Source organism: Apodemus sylvaticus, chromosome 18, assembly GCF_947179515.1.
Source record: "Apodemus sylvaticus chromosome 18, mApoSyl1.1, whole genome shotgun sequence".
Classification (NCBI taxonomy): Eukaryota; Metazoa; Chordata; class Mammalia; order Rodentia; family Muridae; genus Apodemus; species Apodemus sylvaticus.
This window is the reverse complement of record NC_067489.1, coordinates 414,438-437,542: the sequence shown is the minus strand read 5'-3', so window position 1 is coordinate 437,542 and position 23,105 is coordinate 414,438. Positions and strand designations below refer to the sequence as shown.

The 23,105-nt window shown below is 36.6% G+C and overlaps 1 protein-coding gene and 1 pseudogene across 1 annotated transcript; both read left to right on the top strand.

Moving 5' to 3' along the window:
• The first annotated feature begins 1,051 nt into the window (after positions 1 to 1,051).
• On the top strand, positions 1,052 to 20,461 carry Slc10a2 (solute carrier family 10 member 2). Its single transcript, XM_052162789.1, has 6 exons — positions 1,052 to 1,428; positions 7,874 to 7,992; positions 13,749 to 13,837; positions 14,973 to 15,148; positions 17,472 to 17,629; positions 20,334 to 20,461. Exons 1-6 carry the CDS (start codon positions 1,052 to 1,054, stop codon positions 20,459 to 20,461), a joined length of 1,047 nt encoding a protein of 348 aa, XP_052018749.1.
• A 1,245-nt stretch (positions 20,462 to 21,706) lies between these two features.
• Positions 21,707 to 22,756, top strand: LOC127668952 (40S ribosomal protein S2-like; annotated as a pseudogene).
• The last annotated feature ends 349 nt before the right edge of the window (positions 22,757 to 23,105 follow it).

Sequence of the window (23,105 nt, the reverse complement as noted above, 5' to 3'; positions counted from 1 at the left end):
AAACACCTTAGAACTGGACCATTTGTCTTCTGCCTATTTTTGTGCCTTCCCTACATACCTAACCACAGTGTTCTGTGCATCAATCATAAAAATAACTACTTATTTCCAACAACCCCTTATAATACTTTACATTTTATACACACTCACACACACACACACACACACACACTCACACACACACACACACAAATTTTAATTCCTGACTCTAAACACAAGGAGATATACTGTCACTTTGACCTAATCTAGAGTTCATGCCTCTAAATAACTGTAAATAACTATAAAACACTTTGTTGCCATGTCAATATATGTATAATTCATGTGTAAGTAATTGAGGGTGGCTCCATATGACAGACTACAGCAGAAAAACACTCTGTACTTCAAGGCTTAGCCACCCTTCCCTAAGTTTTCTTTTAAGCCCTAGAAGTCTCTGAAACATATATATGTTTTCTGGACACCATAGTTCATTTAAGAAAGAATGACCACTTGGGAGCTATTGTAAGAAAGCTGAAAACTTCTTCAGTCTGTTGTCAATTTGCAATGTAGTTTGGCACAGGGTTATTGATTTTTGTTTTTAATACAAATTTCAAAGTTTTATTCCTCCCTACTTAAAGTGGGGGGAGGAAATAATACACTTTCCTACACTTCAACTCTTAGAATGTTCTACACAATTCAGAGTTTAACTAAAATTATTCTCAGCAAACTTTCCTGGAATTAAACATTAACATGGCTATTTCTGTGTAGCACAGTTCATTATCATGCCAATAAATGATTAATTATAACTTTCTGTCTTGGCCAGTAGTTTTTCTGGACTTTTTATGATTCATTATTTGTGCTATGTTGTAATGCAGCCTCTCGAAACTGACATACTAGCATTTATTGTTTTTTATTGCTTCTCTAACGTGGCTTTTGAAAGAGACACCAAGTACCACATGTTTAGAAAGGGTTTAAAAGTTTGGCGTGTTGAAAGTAAGCATTACTCAGCTGGCAGTAGAGACAGAACCAGGGGACTGGTGCTTCTGTGGACTTGGCCATTTGCACAGCACAAGCAGTGATGGATAACTCCTCCGTCTGTTCCCCAAATGCAACTATCTGCACAGGTGATTCCTGCCTAGTACGTGAGAGCGACTTCAATGCAGTTCTCAATACAGTGATGAGCACTGTGCTCACCACCCTACTAGCCATGGTGATGTTTTCTATGGGGTGCAATGTGGAAATCCACAAGTTCCTAGGACACATAAAGCGGCCATGGGGCATCTGCGTGGGCTTCCTCTGTCAGTTTGGAATCATGCCTCTCACAGGCTTTATCCTGTCTGTGGCCTCTGGCGTCCTTCCTGTACAGGCTGTGGTGGTATTAATTATGGGTTGTTGCCCTGGAGGAACTGGCTCCAATATTCTGGCCTATTGGATAGATGGCGACATGGACCTCAGGTAAGATATAAGAATCTGTAACTGCTGCAGCATGCTGGGATTAAGATTAGAAAAATCTGTATCTTTTTCAACATTCATTTGATCTGCTGCACTGACTAAATGTCTAAGGAGTTAAGTGGGAAGAGTAAGTGTATCCATGTGCCTTTTGAGACAGCTGCTTTGCTGTTAGAATTGACTTTTATTTTGTACCTGTGTAATTTTTTTAGTTTTCATCCTAAACCAAACAGTAATTTAGATTTTAATTTTTTATTTGTAATATTTTAGTTAGCACACAAAGTAGTAGGCTTCTGTGTGACATTTGGATGAATGTATTGTGCTTTGTTCCTAATCATCTCTCACTACCATCTAGTTTCCCTTTCTCCCTCCTGCTGGTCCACTCCCTGTCCTGCTTTCACATTACATACATTCTATCATCTTCTCTATTCCCTCCCTGCTCTGCCCTAATAGTTCTCTATCAAGAGATCAGCCTCTAAGAGGAAGACTCAGTATTCGTCTTTCTTAGTCTTTATTACTATGCTTGCACTTTGAATTCTAACTCAGTTAACAAGAAGTTGTATTACCTGTGGGAAAAGATTTAAAGATTTTCATTAAATAATTCTTCCCCAATCCACAAACTACAACTGAGAAAGTCTTGATGCAATGGAATAAGGATAAACTTTCTGTGTGATGATAAGTCGGTCTTAGTGCAAATACAAGCTCAAACTTCTCATCAAATGTTAAACTCTGCTCCACCAAAAAGCCTGTTCTTTGAACAAATACTTCTTGGTTAAAAATCTAATGAAGAATTAATCAATTCATTTTAAATCTGGTGACATTAAAAGGAAAAAGTCTTCAGTATTTTTAATTATGCTTACTTCTCTATAAAATAAGGAGATAATAATTTCTTTTTCAACGGAGTAATCTAGCTGTAATGTTTGTCCAATACAACTTGTGCTAATTTTAAATATCACTGGGTTGGAGAGAGGACTGGTGACTAATAGAAGCAAGAAACATTGCTTGGAACTAAATCGGGAGTTTGAGGGATTTTGTTGTTGTTGTTGTTGTTGTTTTGTTTTGTTTTTACTGAATCACTTTACATCCCAATTACTGCCCTGCTCTCAGTCACCCATCCCAGTCCCACACTCCTTCCCCCATCCCTCCTCCTCTTCTCATGAGCATGTGGGCCACTACTGGATATCCCCCAGGCTGGCCCACTGCAAGTCTCTGTAAGGCTAGATGCATCCTATCCCACTGAGGCCAGACAAGGCAGTCAGCTAGAACAATTGATCCCACATACAGGCAACAGCGTTTGGGACGGACCCTATTCCAATTGTTTGGGACCCACATTAAGCTTAAGCTGCACTTTTGCTATGTATGTACATGGAGGCCTAGGTCCAGCCTTGTATGTTCTTTGGTTGGTAGTTCAGTCTCTGTGAGCCCCAATAATAATACTCTGTAGGTATTCTTATGGTGTCCTTGACCCTTCTGGCTCCCTTAGTTCTATCCCTCACTCTTTCACTCTTTCACAAGACTTTTTAAGCTCTGCCTGATATTTGGCTCTTGGTCCCTGCATCTGTTTACAGCTACTGTTAATTAAATGCTGGACAACCTGCCATCAGCTCTGTTAGTCCCTGGGTTCCTAGGGAGCAGCTGGGAAACAGCCACCAACTCCCAATTGGGGCTCTTTTTCTTATGCTTTAGAAAACAAAGAACATGCCTTACTCATTTTTGCATAAGAACATATAATTACTGCCTAGCAACAGATATTACTATTCTTAAAGGAAAGCCCTGTGAAAGAACACAGAATAAATAGTAAGTGCAATTGACATTTAGTTAATCTGTGAACCACAATATAGTAATCAGGACTTTTTAGGCTTCTATACCATTGACCTACACATGCACAGAGAATGAGAGTTCCAGGAACTCACAACTACCAGACTCCAGAAAATGACCCTGAGGCTTTGACTTACACTAAGCAGATTAATATTTGTAAGTTTTAAACAATATAGCCTTGTAACAGTACAACCTGTACCTGAAAATCATACATTATTGCTAAACATGAAATCAGTTGAATATGGTACCATATTAATTCCCCTATATCACTTATGCTAAGGTAAAATCATTCTGTAATATAGTAGCAAATATGCTCTATACAGAGATTAAAATGGACCTCTGTAATTAAGAGGTGATCATGTTATAATGCAAGGTAACATTAGTGGTTAGAGAGATGTCTTAGGAGATACGAGTACTTGCTGCTTTTGCAAATTACCTAAGTTTCACTCCCAGCACCCATATGAGGTGAATCAAAACTGTAACTCCGGTTCCATAGCATAGAATGGCCTCTTTTGGTCTCTGTGGGAATCCATAAACACACTCTCATAAACAAATACAAATACATGTGCAAATACAAACACAGAAAGAGAGAGGGAGAGGGAGGGAGAGAGGGAGGAAGGAAGGAAGGAAAGAAGGAAGGAAGGAAATATTTTTAAAAGATATTACATACTTCATGTTAAGAAAACATCTTTAAACATTTCTTTAAAGAAAGTACAGTGTCAGCCCCTAGGCAACCTCTAAAACTTCATTCTTCTGAATGAATATTGGACAACTTAAGTCTCAGAATAATTTCTATAGATGCAGCATTATCTACAATTTATACTTCTAATTCTATATTCTTAGAACATTGCCTGCTCCATCTCCACTTGAAATTTATTTGTACTAGCTACTGTTCTTTAGACATTGCAAGCCATTAAATATAAGGCTAAGTTCTTAAAGAACATTGGTGTATTTAACTTTCCAAAGAATCTTAGGGTCCTCTCCATTGACAAAAGAGAAAAATTAAGATTTATAACCTCTGACAACATCATCGGGCTGGTGACTATCAGCGTCAAATTTGGGTTCCAGACAGACAATATCTACTGTACTGCTCTTAACTCTTGATCTCTGATCATATTATATCTATCACTTGCCTAGTCTAAAGAGTGAAAGAAAGAGTCTATAAAAACACACTTCTACTGATGTTTCAAAAGTAGAGTTTTGCTTTTGATGTGATTGCAGTCTTTATATTTCCTTATTCTTGATTACACTCAATTCTTCAATATATACCAGATTTTCACTTATGAACTTCTTTCCCCCAAATACATAAAAGATTTCCCTAACAGTTAATAGATGACCCTAAGAAGAATTAAAGCCAAATTATATTTTAATTTTCAAATTCATTAGATATTATCATTCCAATGTGATCTCTCAGAAGTATTTATATTTTCTACACCTAATGTTCTTAAATTTTTCACATAAAATGTTTTTATTCCATTAAGTTATTGTTATCTTAGTGGACAATTTCAACATAATTTTTGTTTGTTCTTGTAGTTAGATCAGATAACATCAACTTGTCTCCTTTCATTTATTCCTCAACATCTTATTTACAAGAGTTTTACCACATCTAAACACATCATTTCCCAACTTCTATCTTTTCTCTCCCATAAAATTTTACTGAGAAATTTCTCACATAAAACTAAGTATCACAATTTCTTAAGTTGGACAATAATTCTCATTCAAACTTTTATGAAGCAAGAGATTTCTAATATTTGTTCTTGTAGTTTGGCCTCCTTCACTTCACTATGAGCTGATAAGGAGTCCTGATACCCTGAAAACCCTCCTCACTATGAGGATATACTAGATGCCCAGCAAAAAAAGGGGGGGGGGGATTATTGTGGAGTAGGTTAAAATAAAGAATGTCAGAACAATGAAAGAAGGAAACTGATGGAGCAGATTTGCAAATTCCAGGGTTTAGTTACAAACAGGATGAACTGCTAGTAATGAATGGATAATTTTATTTGCCATTATTAAATTAATCTCTGACAAAAATTATACTTGTGAGAAACACTTTCATTTTATTAGCATGTAAAGCAGCACATTTCATTATGACATCCAAGTTCATATATTTTCATTGCACTTTCATTAAGATTCACTTCCCAATGTCTTCCCCCAGTTTTACCCTAGTGCTTAGTGCCCTGCTGCTCTTAGATTGTTATATATCATAGTGCAACATTTTTCAGAGGAGATGTGAATAAACAAATACCACATATAGGACACCAACAACACAAGCAAAGATGATTTCATGAAAATCTAGTTAAAGAAACCTATAAGTTTAACTGGGGTTAGTTATAGGAACATCAGTGAAATGCTACTTCCAGGAGCACAGACTAGCTACTGGAAAATGTTTCCTGTCATCAACCAACCATTGGCTGCATAAATCCTTGGGAGATACACAGCTTTATGAGCACACATACCCCAGACATCATAGAAAGTTAATAGGCTTAATATTATATATATATTTCCTTCTGGTAAGTTCAAGAGAGAATTGGCTACATCAGGTCTAATACAGATAGATGATAGATAGATAGATGATAGATAGATAGATGATAGATAGATAGATAGATAGATAGATAGATAGATGATAAATAGATGATAGAAAGAAAGAAAGAAAGAAAGAAAGAAAGAAAGAAAGAAGAAAGAAAGAAAGAAAGAAAGAAAGAAGAAAGAGAGAGAGAGAGAGAGAGAGAGAGAGAGAGAGAGAAAGAAAGATGACAGACAGACCTACAAACGGGGACTGAGACAGACAGACAGACAGACAGACAGACTGGCAGACATTGTTTTATATGTAGGTAGAAACATGATATTAGTCTCCCTGCCTTCAGAAAGTGTTTTAAACACATCCCTTTGTATTGGTTTACTTTCATTGTATTTTAGCTCTATTAACACAAACATTTTAATTGGAATCTTTTATGCCCATTTTAAATTTACTCATATAAAAAGATTTCTAAAGAAGTTAAGACCCCCTGATACACTTTGTTTCCAATGCTGCACAAATTATGCAAATTTATTAACAGATTCATTGAGATTAAATCATTTATCTTCATCTACTTTCATTACCATGGCATACTTATATGTTGTGGAGGAGACAAATACTGTAAATACAACTGAATTTCCTCTTGACATTGTTCTATTAACCAAACTCCACCAAATGGCTATTTAATTCTTTGTAGTATGTGAGGTAACAGTGACAAAGAAAAGTCCAATGCATTGCCCATACCCACAAACTAAGGGACATAAAATTCTCCCAATTCAATGTATGCCTTCAGAACACAGGTATTAAGCCCCTCAATTTTACAAGCAGAGAATGTACCCTTGTTTTCAGAACCTTTTGAAGAAGTCCAGGAAGACCCAGTGCTCAAAACCTCTTTTCCATTCTCATAGTGCTGAAAATAGCTTAATTTAATTTAAGAGATTCTTGCAGATAAAATGCTAAAATCTTCATACTTAATCAAGCACCCATAGTAAACAAAGTGTTTGCTGTTCTTTGATTGTCGATTCAAACTAACTTTCCCAGGGAAAATGTGAAAAATCACCTTGTTTCCCTGATAAGAGACAAAGAAAAGGATTTTACCAAAATTCACTTATGAACCATGAGTTTATTTAACTTACTTACATGGAAGAAGCTACTGCTAAAAGTGTCAATAACACCAAAACATGCATCACCACAAAGTCTACACTATTATGGTCAGAGTCCCACCTGTAATCAACCTTCTGCTTCCTGTGTACTGCAGCAGTTCCCAATATCACTAGTATACGGGGATGGGGCAAGAGGAAATGAGTTTCACACTGGAATTCTGGATGGGATTCTATAACTCTCCCCACATCCTTTCTATAGGAAAATGATCACCACTTCCATTATCATTACCATAGACTAGTTAGCATCATACTCTTCTGCCTATTTTATTGTCATGGTTACTAAGCCAATGTAATTTCTATTCCAAGACAACCTAGTATAATGAGAAGTTATGCTTAAATGAATACAATCACATACAATAGTTCACAAGCCCAGATATCCAATACCTTATTCAATAATTATTTTAAGCATCATTGGCTACCCTCTCTCTTTCAGAACAAATACTGAGTAAAGGATGGTAGAGACTACACGAGACAACACCAAGTTCTGGTAACCCTGCCCAAAGTCAGGCACTTTAGAAACATAACCAATGTATATTTCTTTTTTTTTTCTTTTTTTTCTTTTTTTTTATTATTCGATATATTTTTTATTTACATTTCAAATGATTTCCCCTTTTCTAGCCCCCCACTCCCCGAAAGTCCCGTAAGCCCCCTTCTCTCCCCCTGTCCTCCCACCCACCCCTTCCCACTTCCCCGTTCTGGTTTTGCCGAATACTGCTTCACTGAGTCTTTCCAGAACAAGGGGCCACTCCTCCTTTCTTCTTGTACCTCCTTTGATGTGTGGATTATGTTTTGGGTATTCTAGTTTTCTAGGTTAATATCCACTTATTAGTGAGTGCCTACCATGACTCTCAGAATGATGTGCTAGTTGATTCTGACTCTTATAGAACTTAAAAATGAAAGAGCTTATCCCCTAGAAGACACAGGTAAACGCCTCAAGTTGTTTGTTTCATTTCAGTGTTAGCATGACCACTTGCTCCACACTGCTTGCCCTTGGAATGATGCCCCTTTGCCTGTTCATCTATACCAAGATGTGGGTTGACTCAGGAACGATTGTGATTCCCTATGATAGCATTGGTAAGTAATTCCTCTGCAGGATACTTCTTATAACCCTCAAGTTATCTACTTAGTTCCTGCTAGGATCCCAGGTTAGGCTCCATGCTCTCATCTAAGTATCATTTCCACTAGAATTAGGGCAAATTTTATATTAGATATTTTCCAACATATAATTTCTTTATGAATTTATCCTGGAGTTTGTAAGAGTATTGGTAGAATGTAAATTCCAAAACTTGACTCCACAAAGAAAAACTAAATTTGTCTCAGTTCAAGTTAACATGGGAAAGAAACAGTTTTAGAAATGCAGCTTTTGCCTAGCTGTCTGCCTTGAGGAGAATTAGGCTGCTGGCAGGTATGAGCCACCATTTTTCCTCTGGTGAGTTTATGGAAAAAAGTCTTTATACCACACATCCAAATTAAAGAAATACATACATACATACATACATACATACATACATACATACACACACATTCATAACAAGACTTCAGAATAGTAAATAGTTATGAGTGGCAAAATGTATAAAATGTATTGTTCTCTATCCTTAACTGTGAGCCATATCTTGATATAAGAGTCAATTTAATGGTACTATCCTATTTTCTTTCTTTTAGCTTAAATTTTTTAATATCTTAAAATTTTTATTTAATCTTTTTTACACTCTAGATTATATCCCTGTCCTGGTCCACCCTCTGACTGCCCCACATCCCATACTTCTTCTCCCTGTCCCTGTCTCCACAAGGATGTCCCCAGTCTCCCACCCCTACCCCAAAAACCTCTCCACTCGCTGGGGCCCCAAGTCTCTTGAGTGTTAAGTGCATCTTCTCTGACTGAGCCCAGATCTGTCAGTCCTCTGCTGTATATGTGTTGGGGCCAGCATATCAACTGGTGTATGCTACCTGATTGGTGGTCCAGCGTCTGAAAATCTCTGGGTTCCAGGTTAATTGCTGGTCCTCCTACAGGATCACTCTCCTCCTTGGCTTCTTCCAGATCTTCCCTAATTCAACCACAGGGGTCAGCTGCTTCTGTCCATTGGTTTGGTGTAAATATTTGCATCTGACTCTTTCAGCTTCTTGTTGAGTCTTTCAGGAGGCAACTATAATAGTTCCCTTTTTGTGAGCACTCCATAGCCTCAGTAATAGTGTCAGGCCTTGGGGCCTCCTCATGAACTTGATCCCACTTTGGACCTGTCACTGGACCATTTTTCCTCAGGCTCTTCTCCATTTTTATCCTTACATTCTTTTCAAACAGTATCACAAAGTCAATTTAATGGTATCCTCCTATTTTCATGTCCTGGGAGTCAAATTTGCTAGTTGTGACTCTACCTCTACTCATTTCGACTCCAATATGCTTTCTTTCCCATTTTAAAGAAGCTTCTTTTCTGTTGAAGAAAAGAAATGATAAAAGATGAAACAACTAGTATAATTCGGAGATGGGGTTAGGGACAGGCTGAAAGAACTACCAGCATGTGCAATGCTCTCAGAAATACACTGACAGAAATGAATTATGGAGAATATAATACCTAGTACCAGTCATCAGGAACAATGCATGAGAGTTGCTTTTAAGCTGACATTGCAAAGCATTCTTCCCTAAGCTGTCTCAGAAAGGCTTGGGTTTACTATTAACAGAAAGAAACACATATCCAAGGTCAAACAGAAACTCTCAACGATATTTAGAAAAGAAATTCCTGTACGAGTAAGAAACTAGTCTAAAAGAAAGATCTTCCATATCAAAGAAAGATTATTTCAATGATTAAATATAGTTCATTCTAGAGACAAGTGGAAATAAATTTTGTGAGGTAGACATCTGTAGTTCAGTTTTTCAGAGTTTCTGCTCTCTCCTACCTCTATTATGTGCATTAAGTTTGGATTCCCCTTGATTTCAATATGGAATTTTGTATGTATAAGATCCTCCTATTGGCCCATGAAGAATTCCCAAATAACAGGGTTTAAAGTGACACCCATGTCCAAGTGTGTATGCTCCTGCTTGGATCTCAAACTCTTCCCTAACTGAAAACCTTCCTTAGAGTGAAATAATCCCATCTGTTTAAACACTAAACGGAACTGTAGGCATCTCAGAGCTGATTAAGCAATTTTCACTGGACACTATTTAGTACTAAAACGAATAATTTAAGGCTTATTCTTTTTTTCTTTTTTTGATATTCAGTCCCTTCTGAAAAATGTCCCATGGGAATATTAACAAATCTGAACTACTATTTGGATAACTTATACTTTATATTTTAAGACAAATAAACATTGAGTTGGATTTTGTTTTCTTTGTTTTGCAACAAGGTATCACAATACCTTGCTGTCCTGGAACTTGCTATGTAAACCAAGCTGTTCTCAAACTTACAGATTTCTGCCTCTCTCTGCCTCCTGAATTCTGTGAATCATGGTGTATGTCATAGTGGCCAGTAAGTAAAATAAATTTTGAAAGAAGAAAATAAGAAATGGATTGCAAATCCATGTGGAATGACCTCATAAGTGGTCAAAAGAAATCAAGAATAGAAACATGGCTGGGCAGCAGTGGTGTACACCTGTAATCCCAGCACTCTGTGAGGCAGAAGCAGGTGGATTTCTGAGTTCGAGGCCAACCTAGTCTACAGAGTGAGTTCCAGGACAGCCAGGGCTACACAGAGAGACCCTGTCTTGAAAAAACCAAAATCCCAACCCCCCCCCAAAAAAATAGAAACACAGAAGATATTTAAAAAAACAAACAAACAGAAAAACAGAGTTTTGAACACAAAAATTATTTGTTCCCATTGTCTTCCTAGGCTGTTCTCTACGCTGACCATTTTCCTGTTTATTTTTAATATTTTAATGAATATAAAAATGAGCTGAAAGCCTCATGAGATGTTGTCATTATTTATAAATGAGGTTGTTGAGGCTTGGGGGTAATAATTTAATTTGCTGAAGATTATTGGCGAGCTGTGAATAGATACTGGCAAGCTCACCAGCCTATTCTACAGGCACTATGCTTCTGACAGTTTATATTGCTCAGTGTGCCTCTCCAACTCTAAAAGTGCTGCTGAACCTTAAAGATGCTGACATGTGGCTGAAAATCAATCCCAATGGAGCCTGAGCCACTGAACTGTACTGTGTCAGGGAGTGAGTGCCTGATGTCAACATTACTAAACATATCACCACAGCATGGTGATGCAGGCATCATTCCATCCCGTTGTTTTGTACAGAAATTTAAGGAAGCTACAGCTTTCAGTCCACATTATCTTCTCATCCTTCCTCCTCTCCTTGCCTTTCATTCTTCCTATTACCACTGTGTAGTCTTAAATAAAGAGCACATGATGGTTTTGATATGTGTAAACATTTCCTTTTGGATATGTACAGACAGGCATCTTACACAGAGAGTATAAAAAGTCATTAAATCAAGAAATCTGGAGAGGAGAAACCTAGCTCCACAGTATCTGGAGACTAAGCTTCCAGTACCTTCCCCTCATGGCCAGGGCCCATACTGCTGGGTGTGAAGAAAAACCAAATTGGTCTTTGAAATCACTGAAACCTTAATTGGCTCTACCTGGCCCAGAGAGTAAATGCTTCTGCCAGGAGGATTCCAAAGTTCTCTTCATGCTGCACTGTCACCAGACACTCCTCCAAGATGGGAGAATTCTAAAAGGAGTCAATTGATTATATCAACATAATTTTAATTCAAAGCCTAGAAACTTAATAGAATTTATACTGTGGTCTACATATCCAAGAAATAAAATCTCTTCAAAATGGTGGATACAGAAATAACCAAAGGAACTTTGTAGAAGACCTGACTACTAGTTCTAATACCCTTTTCCATAGGTCTTCCTTTTCTCCTGAGTAGGAGTAGCTTTTATCTATCTTACTGTTCCTCATTTCTTTCTTTTTCTCTATTTTCTATCTTTCTCTTAGTTATTATTTTAATTCTGAGCAAGCAATAGTAATTGTCAATACACTGACAGGAAAGCTAAGATGCTATGAAAAATATGTTTTTATAATCATAACCTTAATATGTACATGCTTTCAATCTATAGTCTGCTGGCCAGACCTGGATTAAGCTATATAATACTATTCTCAAAATTTTACCATTTGGTTTCACTTTTTCACACTTGTTTAAAAGAGTATTTGAAAAAGAAACTGTTCAAGAGAAGTCGGAAGTCTACAATGGTCTGTTAAGAATAGGGACTACTGGGCAAACAAGTATTAAATAATGTATGTCACAGGAAAGGCAGTAAATCTCCCATGGTGAAGTTGAAGTATGACTCTTTTATCTTGTTGGGTGAACACTGAGCTACAAAGAATTATAATTACGTGAGAGGTTGCCAGATATATTATCTCACAGAAAATTTAGGCTATGTTTTTCATCTTATTTTCTGACAACTCTGTTATAAATTTGAATAACTGAAATGAATTTTAACTAGAGTTTGTTAGCCTTCAAAATTCTTTTTTATTTTTTTTATTTTCTATATTCTTTGTTTACATTCCAAAAATGATTTCCCCTTCCCAGTTCCACCCTCCCCATAAGTCCCATAAACCTTCTCTCCACCTATTCTCCAAACACCTCTCTCCTTTTTCTTTCTCCTGATACTCCCCTCCAATGCTAGATCAAGCCTTTCCAGGATGAAGACCCTCTCCTTACTTCTTCACGGGAGTCATTTGTTATGCTAATTGTGCCTTGGTTATTCAGAGCTTCTGGGATAATTAATATCCACTTATCAGAGATTGCATTCCATGTGTATTCTTTTGTGATTGGGTTACCTCACTTAGGATGATATTTTCCAAATCAAACCATTTGCCTAAAAATTTCATGAATTCATTGTTTTTAATTGCTGAGTAGTATTCCATTGTGTAAATATACTACATTTTCTGTATCCATTCCTCCATTGAGGGACATCTGGGTTCTTTCCAGCTTCTGACTATTATAAATAAAGCTGCTATGAACATAATGGAGCATGTGTCTTTATTGCATGCCAGGGAATCCTTTGGGTATATGCCAGGAGAGGTATAGCAGGGTCCTCAGGAAGTGTCATGTCTAGTTTTCTGAGGAACTGCCAGACTGACTTCCAAAGTGGTTGTACCATTTTACAATCCCACCAGCAGTGGAGGAGCGTTCTTGTTTCTCCACATCCTCACAAACACCTGTTGTCTCCTGAGTTTTTAACCTTAGCCATTCTGACTGGTGTGAGGTGAAATCTCAGGGTTGTTTTGATTTGCATTTCCCTAATAACTAATGATGTTGAGCATTTCTTACGGTGCTTCTCAGCCATTAAATAATTTTTTATATATTCTTCTATTTTAAAAATGTTTTTATATATTCTATTTTAAAATTTATAAAGATTTATTTCTATCACCATGAAGCAACAGGCTACTGCAAAATATAATCTATCTACACCTTAAGAACATACACACACACACACACACACACACACACACACAAAGTTTGGGAAGGTACTTTTTCTGACTAAATTGTCAGAAAAGAAGACCTGATAGACTAAAGAAGCAAAATTTTTGACAAATAGAATGGAAATAGGTTATTAATATTAGGAAATAATCATCCCTAGATTTAGGCAAATTATATCATCATTTTCTACCTATTATTAACTGGAATGGAGAGGGCTGTGTATAGATATATGTGGATGTGTGAATTTGTGTGTGAGTGTGTGCATGCATTTGTGTGTATCTATATGCACATAATTCTACATTCTGTTTTCAGTATTCAAGAAGACAGAAACACTGCTAAGCTTTTTCAAGCTACTTACATTTTCTTTTCCATGTGTTAATGTTGTTTTCATCTTTGTTAGGCATTTCTCTGGTTGCCCTTGTTATTCCCGTTTCCATTGGAATGTTTGTAAATCACAAGTGGCCCCAAAAAGCGAAGATTATACTTAAAGTAAGTATTCTTTGCATAGAACAGAATATACAGTTCAGTGCTCTGTAGTCAGAACTGGAATAAAATGGTGTTTTCATCTCCTCAGCTTTGCTATTCTCAAACTACCTTTTGGAGGACTTGCCATTGTCAGTCATAAAGTCTTATCCTATAGAATGCCCTTTTTGAGGGACAAATTTCCATTCAGTCTATATATCACAAAATCAATTGTGACTCTTTAATTTTAAGCTATTCTCAAATGATCTTGTTGTTGTTATATTGGTTGAGTTTATGATATAAAATATATCTAGGCAGCTTTTTATAGAATGTATAGCATATTTTTTATAACTAGAATAACACAGAACTCAGTGCTCAAAAACTGGCAGATATTAGTTTGTAGGATGTGGAGGGATAAGGTAGTTGGTATTTCTTGTTTTATAGGGAAAAACAAAGTCCTCATCTGCAGATGATTATAAGTTTAATTAAAAAAAAAAAGGATAACTCAGACATTAAGAGTGTGCACTCCTCTTGCAGAGCACCAACATCAGGCTGATCAAATCCACCAGTAACTTTAGCACCAGGGGATCCAAGGCTCTCTGTGGACATATACATAGCAAAATTATGTACACATTGACATACACATAGCAAAATTAAATCCTTTTAAAAGGAAAAGTAAAGAGAACAGCTTATTTTTAATCTTACTGGACTTTTATGAAAACCTTTTCCATATTTTATGACAAAAGCATAAAATATGACTGAGGATGGATCTTATCCCCAATAACAAGTGATAATAAATCAAAATTGAAAAAGGTTCATGACTTACTAAAGGACTTAAAATAGAAAGAAATCTGACTGGGGAAAAAATATAAGTCTTCTAGGCTCTTCCTAGAATAGATTTTTCTTCTTTTTAATACAGGAGTGCATGATCTTTTAAAAGTTCAGAAATCTTCCTTGGGCCAATTAAGCATGAATACTTTGTTCTGATGTTTTCTTAGTCTCTAAAACACAGAAGAAGCTCTTCTCTTACTGTGAAGCTAAAGGATACAGAAAGCTCTATTTTTCATTTCCCAAAAATTACAGACATCCCAAACATCAGCCATAACAAGCATCTCTGGACTTACCTTGAAACAAGTGTGTTTACTTGTGCCTTTTCTTCCAGATTGGATCCATTGCAGGTGCAATTCTCATTGTACTCATAGCTGTGGTTGGAGGAATATTGTACCAAAGTGCCTGGATCATTGAACCCAAACTGTGGATTATAGGAACGGTATATCCTATAGCTGGCTACAGCCTGGGTTTCTTCCTGGCTAGACTAGCTGGTCAACCTTGGTACAGGTATGAGGTTTAGATAAATGAGTTTGAACATTATAATGATATAAACATTTCATTTATAACAGCTTTTGCAATATTTTTCTGTGGTTTCATTACAAAACAACCATGGGGCATAGAGAAATAGCTCAGCAATTAAGAGGACAGGCTGCTATTTTGAGGACTCAAACCTTTAGGACTGCTCATAATCACCTGTAATTTCAGTGCTGGGATACTCAACACTATCTTCTGACCTCTACAGACACCAGGCATACATGTGGTACATAAGTATATCTGCAGACAAAATATCCATTCATATAAAATATTTAATTATAAAATAAGAAAAACTACCCTAAGGTGAATCATTTTAGCAACAAAAAGGCACATTCTTACTATTTCACAAGTAATAAATCATTAAGGCATCATGTAGCTGATTTCTGAGGTCTGTGGAGCAGGATTTATTTGAAGTCTTTCACTTCCAATAAATAGGTTTTAATGACCATCTTCTTCTTGTGTCTCATTTTTTATTACTTCTGTGAATGCATTCTGAGTTCAAATTACCCCCTTTTTAATAAGTACATGAGTCATATTAAATTACAGGCCACCCTAATAACATCATCTTAACTAATTACATCTACAGTAGCCCTGTTTATACATAAGGTCACTTTCTTAGATACCAAGGGTCAGATACAGGTTGGCAATATTTGAAATTTGGTGAGAGACATACTCAACCCATACAAGCAGAAACTATTGGTGCCAAGTTCAAAAGCTTTTATCTTCAATCACTAATTACATCATTTAAATAGCATGATTTGTTCAAACATTATGCAAATCTATAAAAAGTACTGGCTGCTTTTGTCCTCAACTCCATAATATTCTTCTTCATTAGTCCTTATTCCATGAAGTAAAGCTATTTTCTTTGCTCATACTCTGGTTTAATAAGCAGAATAAGTTTCATTCAAATAGTCAATTTAGTCTTGCAATATATATATATATATATATATATATATTCCTCCAACCATCTCCAAGTAAACTCATTCCCTAAAGGTGACAAACACTAAAATATTCTTGTCATTTATCTAAAAACATTTATGTTTTTAGATGATCCATCTAAGTTGAGAGATAGTCAGGAAATCAGGTAAAGAAACAAGTAGGAGTATGCAGTTGAGAAATCGGTGAGCACACATGAACAGTTTCAGGCACAAGTGTTGGGCTTGAGCCAGGCAGACTCATACTTCATTCTACCCCTGCCTTTCACTCACTGAAGGAGTTTGGACTACACATTTACTTTATCTTAGTTCTCTTTATTGAAGATTAAGAACATTAATTTTTATCTTGCATATTTTTAATTAATGCTCAATTATAACAAAATTTATTTTAAAATAAATGTCTATGAAAAACATTATAGTTCAATATTTTCTGAGCCTTGATCTCTCTTGTATACTTTTACTAAGGAAATAATTTGAAAAGGGTGAAATGAACCTCCTTTGCAACCTATGAAATGTTGTTATAAATGAATCTACTTCTCATGTTATAAATATATTGGGAATGGTGAAAAGGCTAAGTAATTAAGAACATGTACTGCTATTCCAAAGAAACTGAGTTTACATCCTAGCATCACAACCCCCTGTAACTCCAATTTCAGGGGCACCCAAGTCTCTGGTTACTATGTGTACCTTCACATGCATGAATATACCCACATGCATGCTCAACATTAAAATTAAAATACTATATAATAGTTTTTATATATTAATGTACTTATTCAATGTAAGGTTATATGTTAAAGTACATACACCAAATATGTATGTTAAAGCAGAGATAAAATTTAGGTACATGCTTGTAATCTCCACAGCAGGGAAACTGAAGCATGAGGATTGCCTCAAGTTAGAAGAATCTAACTTGGTGAAACATATCTTGAAACGATAGAGAGAGAGAAAGAGAGAGGGGGAGAGGAGGGATAGAGAGAGAAAGAAAGAGAGAGAGAGAGAGAGAGAGAGAGAGAGAGAGGAAGGAAGGATGGAAGGAAGGAAGGAAGGAAGGAAGGAAGGAAGGAAGGAAGGAAGGAAGGAAGGAAGGAAGGAAGGAAGGAAAGAACAGAAAAAAGAAAAAAGGGAAGCAGAAAAGTAGAGAGAGAGAAAGGAGAGTGAAGGAGTAAAGAGAAGAAAGGAAATAAGGTAGGGAAGGAGGAAAGGAAAGAAGGGCTGAAGGAAGGGACAGAGGAAGGGATGGGAGGAGGGAGGGACAGGGAGGGAAGACAAAAATCACAATTTGTGCACCTTATTATACCATCCTTTTGGGTTATATCACAATAAGACAAATAACAGATAAGACATATACATCTTACTCCCAGGTGCCGAACAGTTGCCTTGGAAACCGGAATGCAGAACACTCAGCTATGTTCCACCATTGTACAGCTCTCCTTCTCCCCTGAGGATCTCAACCTTGTGTTCACCTTCCCACTCATCTATACTGTTTTCCAGCTCGTCTTTGCAGCAATAATATTAGGAAGTAAGAAATAATGCTAATCAAATTCTATGATGATGTTCTTTTTGGATAAATACCGGATTTGATAAAAGCAGATTTAAGATTCTCCATTTTGGGCAGTAAATTGTTCAAATCGAAAGAAAATGTATTCACTGAAGTTACTTACCATGACCTCACACATATGATGATGAAAAGACTACAATTTTATATAGGTCTTAGTGGGGCTTTTTAAAGAGAAAAGCAAAGCAGATGGATTATCTTTGTTGACTTTCTTTTCCTCAGTAATAAGATTTATTAACATCTCAGGAACATTTCCTTGTGAACCTTTTTAAATGCTTCCAAGGACCCCAGGTTTTAGTGATGTTTCCTCCAAAGACTTGTCTTGATATGATTTGTAAATAGGGTATTTATCAGAAAGTGGCAAACCATGTTTATCATGTAAAATCATGTCAGGTGTATGTTTAAGTTAATGCATATCAATTTTAAAGTCCATATAGCTGAAGACCTATAAGAAAAGATAGATAGCTCAGTTTTTAATTTTATTGTTATAGCATAATTTCATCCTCATTTGGTCCATACCAACTGGCCTTAACCAAACTGAAATTTTCCTTACATTTGACTATCCAAAGCTTAATGTTACTTAACCATAATTTTTAAAGTCTTATTTAAAACAAAGAAAGAAACTTTCTTTTAATGTTTCATGACATTTTAATAGGAAATATAAAGTAGAGGTGCATGGCAAAATCACTGTGAAGATTAAGTTGTGAATTGACCAAAGATGTTTTCTCTTATCTTTGCTTTATTTTTCTCCCCAGTTCTAGTATGTATCCATGTGCCTACAGGTACCCACCACACTCATATCTCAGTGTTATTTTTCAGACACCATCACATGGATCCATTAGTGGTCTGGCTTTGAGGATATGCAGATAAGTAGGCTTGAGCTTTCTGGTCAGCCAGCCTAGCCTAACCAGTGAGATTCAGAGTAGTGGAAAAGTTATCTTCCAGGGGACATCCCTGGCAGGGGTCAGGTACTGATGTGGGACACAGCGTTGGATGAAAGCCAAAGACTGATGATCCCTGGCTTTGTAACTTTCTCTCACTGATCTGGAGTTTAGAAGCCATCTTCTGGCAATATAAGTCTTACTTTTCTGGAGCCAAGAGCTGATGACTTTTGGCAATTTCACAGAGAAAGACAAAAAAGTCAGGCATGCACACTTACATACAAACACACACACACATACATACTGGTCAAACATGATCACCTGACTCATCAATTTTACAAATGCAGATGCAAACTTATATGCATACACATATAACTACATATGTATATAAATACATACATATAGACAGACAGACATATACATATATACTGTTGGTGGATTCAGATGAGCCTCAAATGCTACAGATACATATTTTGTGCGTGGGGCAGAGTCCCAAAAGCCATGCTTTATTTCTTCTCTCTGGCCTTCTTATACCTTCTTAGACAAAAGTTCTTTATAAAATTACCTCATAGACAAAATGTTACACAAAAGCAAGTTCAAAGGAGTATTTCATTCTATAAGCTGTAAGTTTAAAGTAACAATTTTGCATGGCCTTGCTTTATCATAGCACATACTATGGCTTCATCATGGGATCTGACCTATAATGAATACTTTTCCTTGATCACAAACTTGTTTCAACACTGCTTTCTTAATATCCTAGTACAATTAGCCCATGACACATGAAGGTTTACAGGGCTCTAGTTACAGCTTTATTCTACAGGGGATTTGGGATTGCTTGTATTGGTTTAAGAGTTCTATAAAAATCATTATCAGGAATTATAAAATCATTAAATCATCTATTATGAAATGAGAGTTAATTGATATGTTGATCTGCAGGAAATCTGCCCAATAGAGTGGGCTAATAAGGCCCAGGAATCATTAGGTTATGTAATAGCAACAGAAAAGGCAGATCAGCAGCGAGAAGCAATCCTGGGATAAAGTCTCTGGTGACCTTGCATCTCAGAGCTCACCCATCATAGGTCATTCAAAATGGTGGGCCATCTCTTTAAAACTCATTTACATATCTTAGTCTTTTCTAGATGGCTTCTGACACCTTTTTCAACAAGCAAGATACATAACTCTTGATGAGCAACATCCAAAGATGACCCCTGCCCTCTACAAATTACACACATATACAAAAATGAATCTGAATTCACACATTACCTGAATACAACATATACACATATAAGTTCACACAGGTTTAAATGGACACAAAGAAAGACAAAACATGTTGAGAACAACTTGCACCACAGGAGAGATAAAGTTTGATCAAAACAGGTAGGAATAGGTGAGGACTAAAGACCAGGCATACAATTCTGATCCAAGTCTCTCCACGAGGAATGATCAAACCAAGGCCTTGGAAATTGGGTATACAGTATATTTAGTTGAAGACTACTACATTAACTGGAGTGGAATAACCACAAAATAATTTTTTCCTTACTGTTAAGGAAATGTACTGCACAAATATCCTCTGAAGTTCTCCACCCACACTTTTTGAGTACAGTCATTGCTGCCGTACCAGTAATCATAGAACAACAACAGCAACAACAACAAAGAGAGTTGGTTTCTCACGATTACTCCAGTCTGTAGAAATGCAAACTGCTTTCTGAGCTGTACATTGTACTCACTGTTCAAAATAAGTTTTCAAGGTACCATTCTGAAACTTCCCCATGTATTGTTTTTTGCAGTTTATGTCACATACAAGAAATGCTGTGGAAAAAATGATACTGAGTTTCTAGAGAAAACAGACAATGAAATGGACCCCAGGCCATCAATTCAAGAGACAAACAAGGGATTTCAACCAGATGAGAAGTAGACAAGAAACAAAAGAAAGCTTCCAGAATAACATTCATTAAACTAAAACTGAAATTATTTCTTTTGGTGGAATAATCAGTAGATAAACAAATTCAAAAAAACTAATTCAAAAGTTAAATTCAAATTGAAATTATTGTTTTTTGTATAAAGGGACGAGTGATCCATTCTTTAATGTGACAAAGATCCAAAAATGTGTGTGTGTGTGTGTGTGTGTGTGCGTGCGTGTATACATGAGTCGGTTTTCTGTATCTATGGTCAGATTGGTCACAAGATATTCCTTGATTCCAAATTCACAGAAACTTAAGCCTCTGTAATAAAAAGGCAAAGTGTTTGTATTAATCTCATATATACTTCATATCAATATTATCTTACTAAAATATTTAACATGATGTAAATGTTGTGTAAATAATTGTTTCATTGTATTGTTTAGGAAATGATGTATTTTAAAGTCTATGATAATTTATGTTTAGTACAGGTATCATTTATCAGATATTTTTGGGCCATAGTCAGTTAAAATCATAGATGTCAGTCTTATCCTTTGGAGGCCAATGCATGTACATAGAATGTGTAGATAGATGATAGATGATGATGATGATAGATAGATAGATAGATAGATAGATAGATAGATAGATAGATAGATGATAGATAGATTAGATAGATAGATAGATAGATGATAGATAGATAGATAGATGATAGATAAATAGATAGATAACTAATTATCATTAATATATTATCAGAAAACATCTATAGACCTAACTTGATATAGGTCAAACTAGAAACTTGGTCATATGTAAGCTGAACTCAGAAGCAAGCACTTTTGTTAGTTAAAACATCACATATTATTACTGTAAAATGATATTTTCTTCAGTGTTTATGATTGTAAAATGACTGATGTGAATGAATGCATTCCTTTGACATTTTAGTCATGAGTTTGAAAATTCATAACATTTATTTGTGATTTTGCACTAAACTCTGGCAAATATCTGTATTTTATACAATAAAACAAGTAGTTTCCTCAAATGACATTCCAGAAGTAGAAATGAAAGTATTACTAATTAATTCAAGAACAAATTAGAATTATATTAACTCGAGAATATTTTATATCCATTCACATACCTCTAGGGCCAACTGATACCCATTTTATTTTTCAAGAAATAGAGCTCATTCAATACATTTGAATTTGACAACTAATTTTTGGAACACTTGAGAGGTTTATTCAAATATGATCTATATGAAACAGGTCCAAATGGGCCAGTATGATAGATATTCAGCTCATATGAAGTGCCACGACAGCCACAATGAGCAGAGAGGTATGAAAAGTTACAAAGGAAAATTGGTATCAGTCTAGAAAATGACATAATACAGTCGAGAGACAAAGAAACATAAGGAAGCTTCTCCTGGGGGGGGAGGGGATCACCAAATGGTGCAGCGGGAGGGCCCGGAGGACCAGAGGGACCCAGGATTAGGAGGCCTCTGCGGCTTCCGCGGAGGATGTAGCGGCCTTAGGGGCAGGGGCTGTGGTCGAGGCCGCAGGGCTCGTGGAGGTAAAGCTGAAGACAAGGAGTGGATCCCCGTCACCAAGCTGGGCCGCCTGGTTAAGGACATGAAGATCAAGTCCTTGGAGGAGATCTACCTGTTCTCCCTACCCATTAAGGAGTCTGAGATCATTGACTTTTTCCTGGGTGCATCCCTAAAGGATGAGGTTCTGAAAATAATGCCAGTACAAAAGCAGACTCGGGCTGGCCAGAGGACCAGGTTCAAGGCATTCGTCGCTATTGGGGACTACAATGGTCACATTGGTCTTGGTGTTAAATGCTCCAAGGAGGTCACCACTGCCATTCGAGGGGCCATCATCTTGGCCAAGCTCTCCATTGTCCCTGTGCGAAGAGGCTATTGGGGAAACAAGATTGGCAAGCCCCACATGGTTCAGTGTAAAGTGACAGGCCGCTGTGGCTCTGTGCTGGTGTGTCTCATCCCTGCCCCCGGAGGCACTGGCATTGTCTCTGCTCCTGTGCCCAAGAAGCTCCTGATGATGGCCGGTATAGACGACTGCTACACATCAGTCAGGGGCTGCACTGCCATCCTGGGCAACTTTGCCAAGGCCACCTTTGATGCCATCTCCAAGACCTACAGCTACCTGACCCCGACCTCTGGAAAGAGACTGTGTTCACCAAGTCTCCTTATCAGGAGTTCACTGATCATCTTGTGAAAACCCACACCAGAGTCTCTGTTCAGAGGACCCAGGCTCCAGCTGTGGCTACCACATAGGGGTTTTTATACAAGACAAATAAATGAATTAAGAGTCCAAAAAAAAAAAAAGAAACATAAAGAAAAGCACAGATAAAAGAAATATTGTCAAAAACTTAATATGGCAAATCTGATATATAACAAGAAGTATTTGTGTCAGAAAGTGAGATTTGAAGATGAGAAGTCCCCAGGCAACAAAGTAGGAAAAGCATCCCTCAGATGTCATAGATATACCTATCCATATACCTATCTATAACTAAAATGATAGAAACCAAATAAGACTTACTAAAAATCAGCAAGATTTTATGGCTGTTATAGGATTGGAATTTGTCACATGCTTGGCTTTTCCCTTGAGATTCAACTTGATTTACTTTTCTTCATTTTGGAGCAGATATATG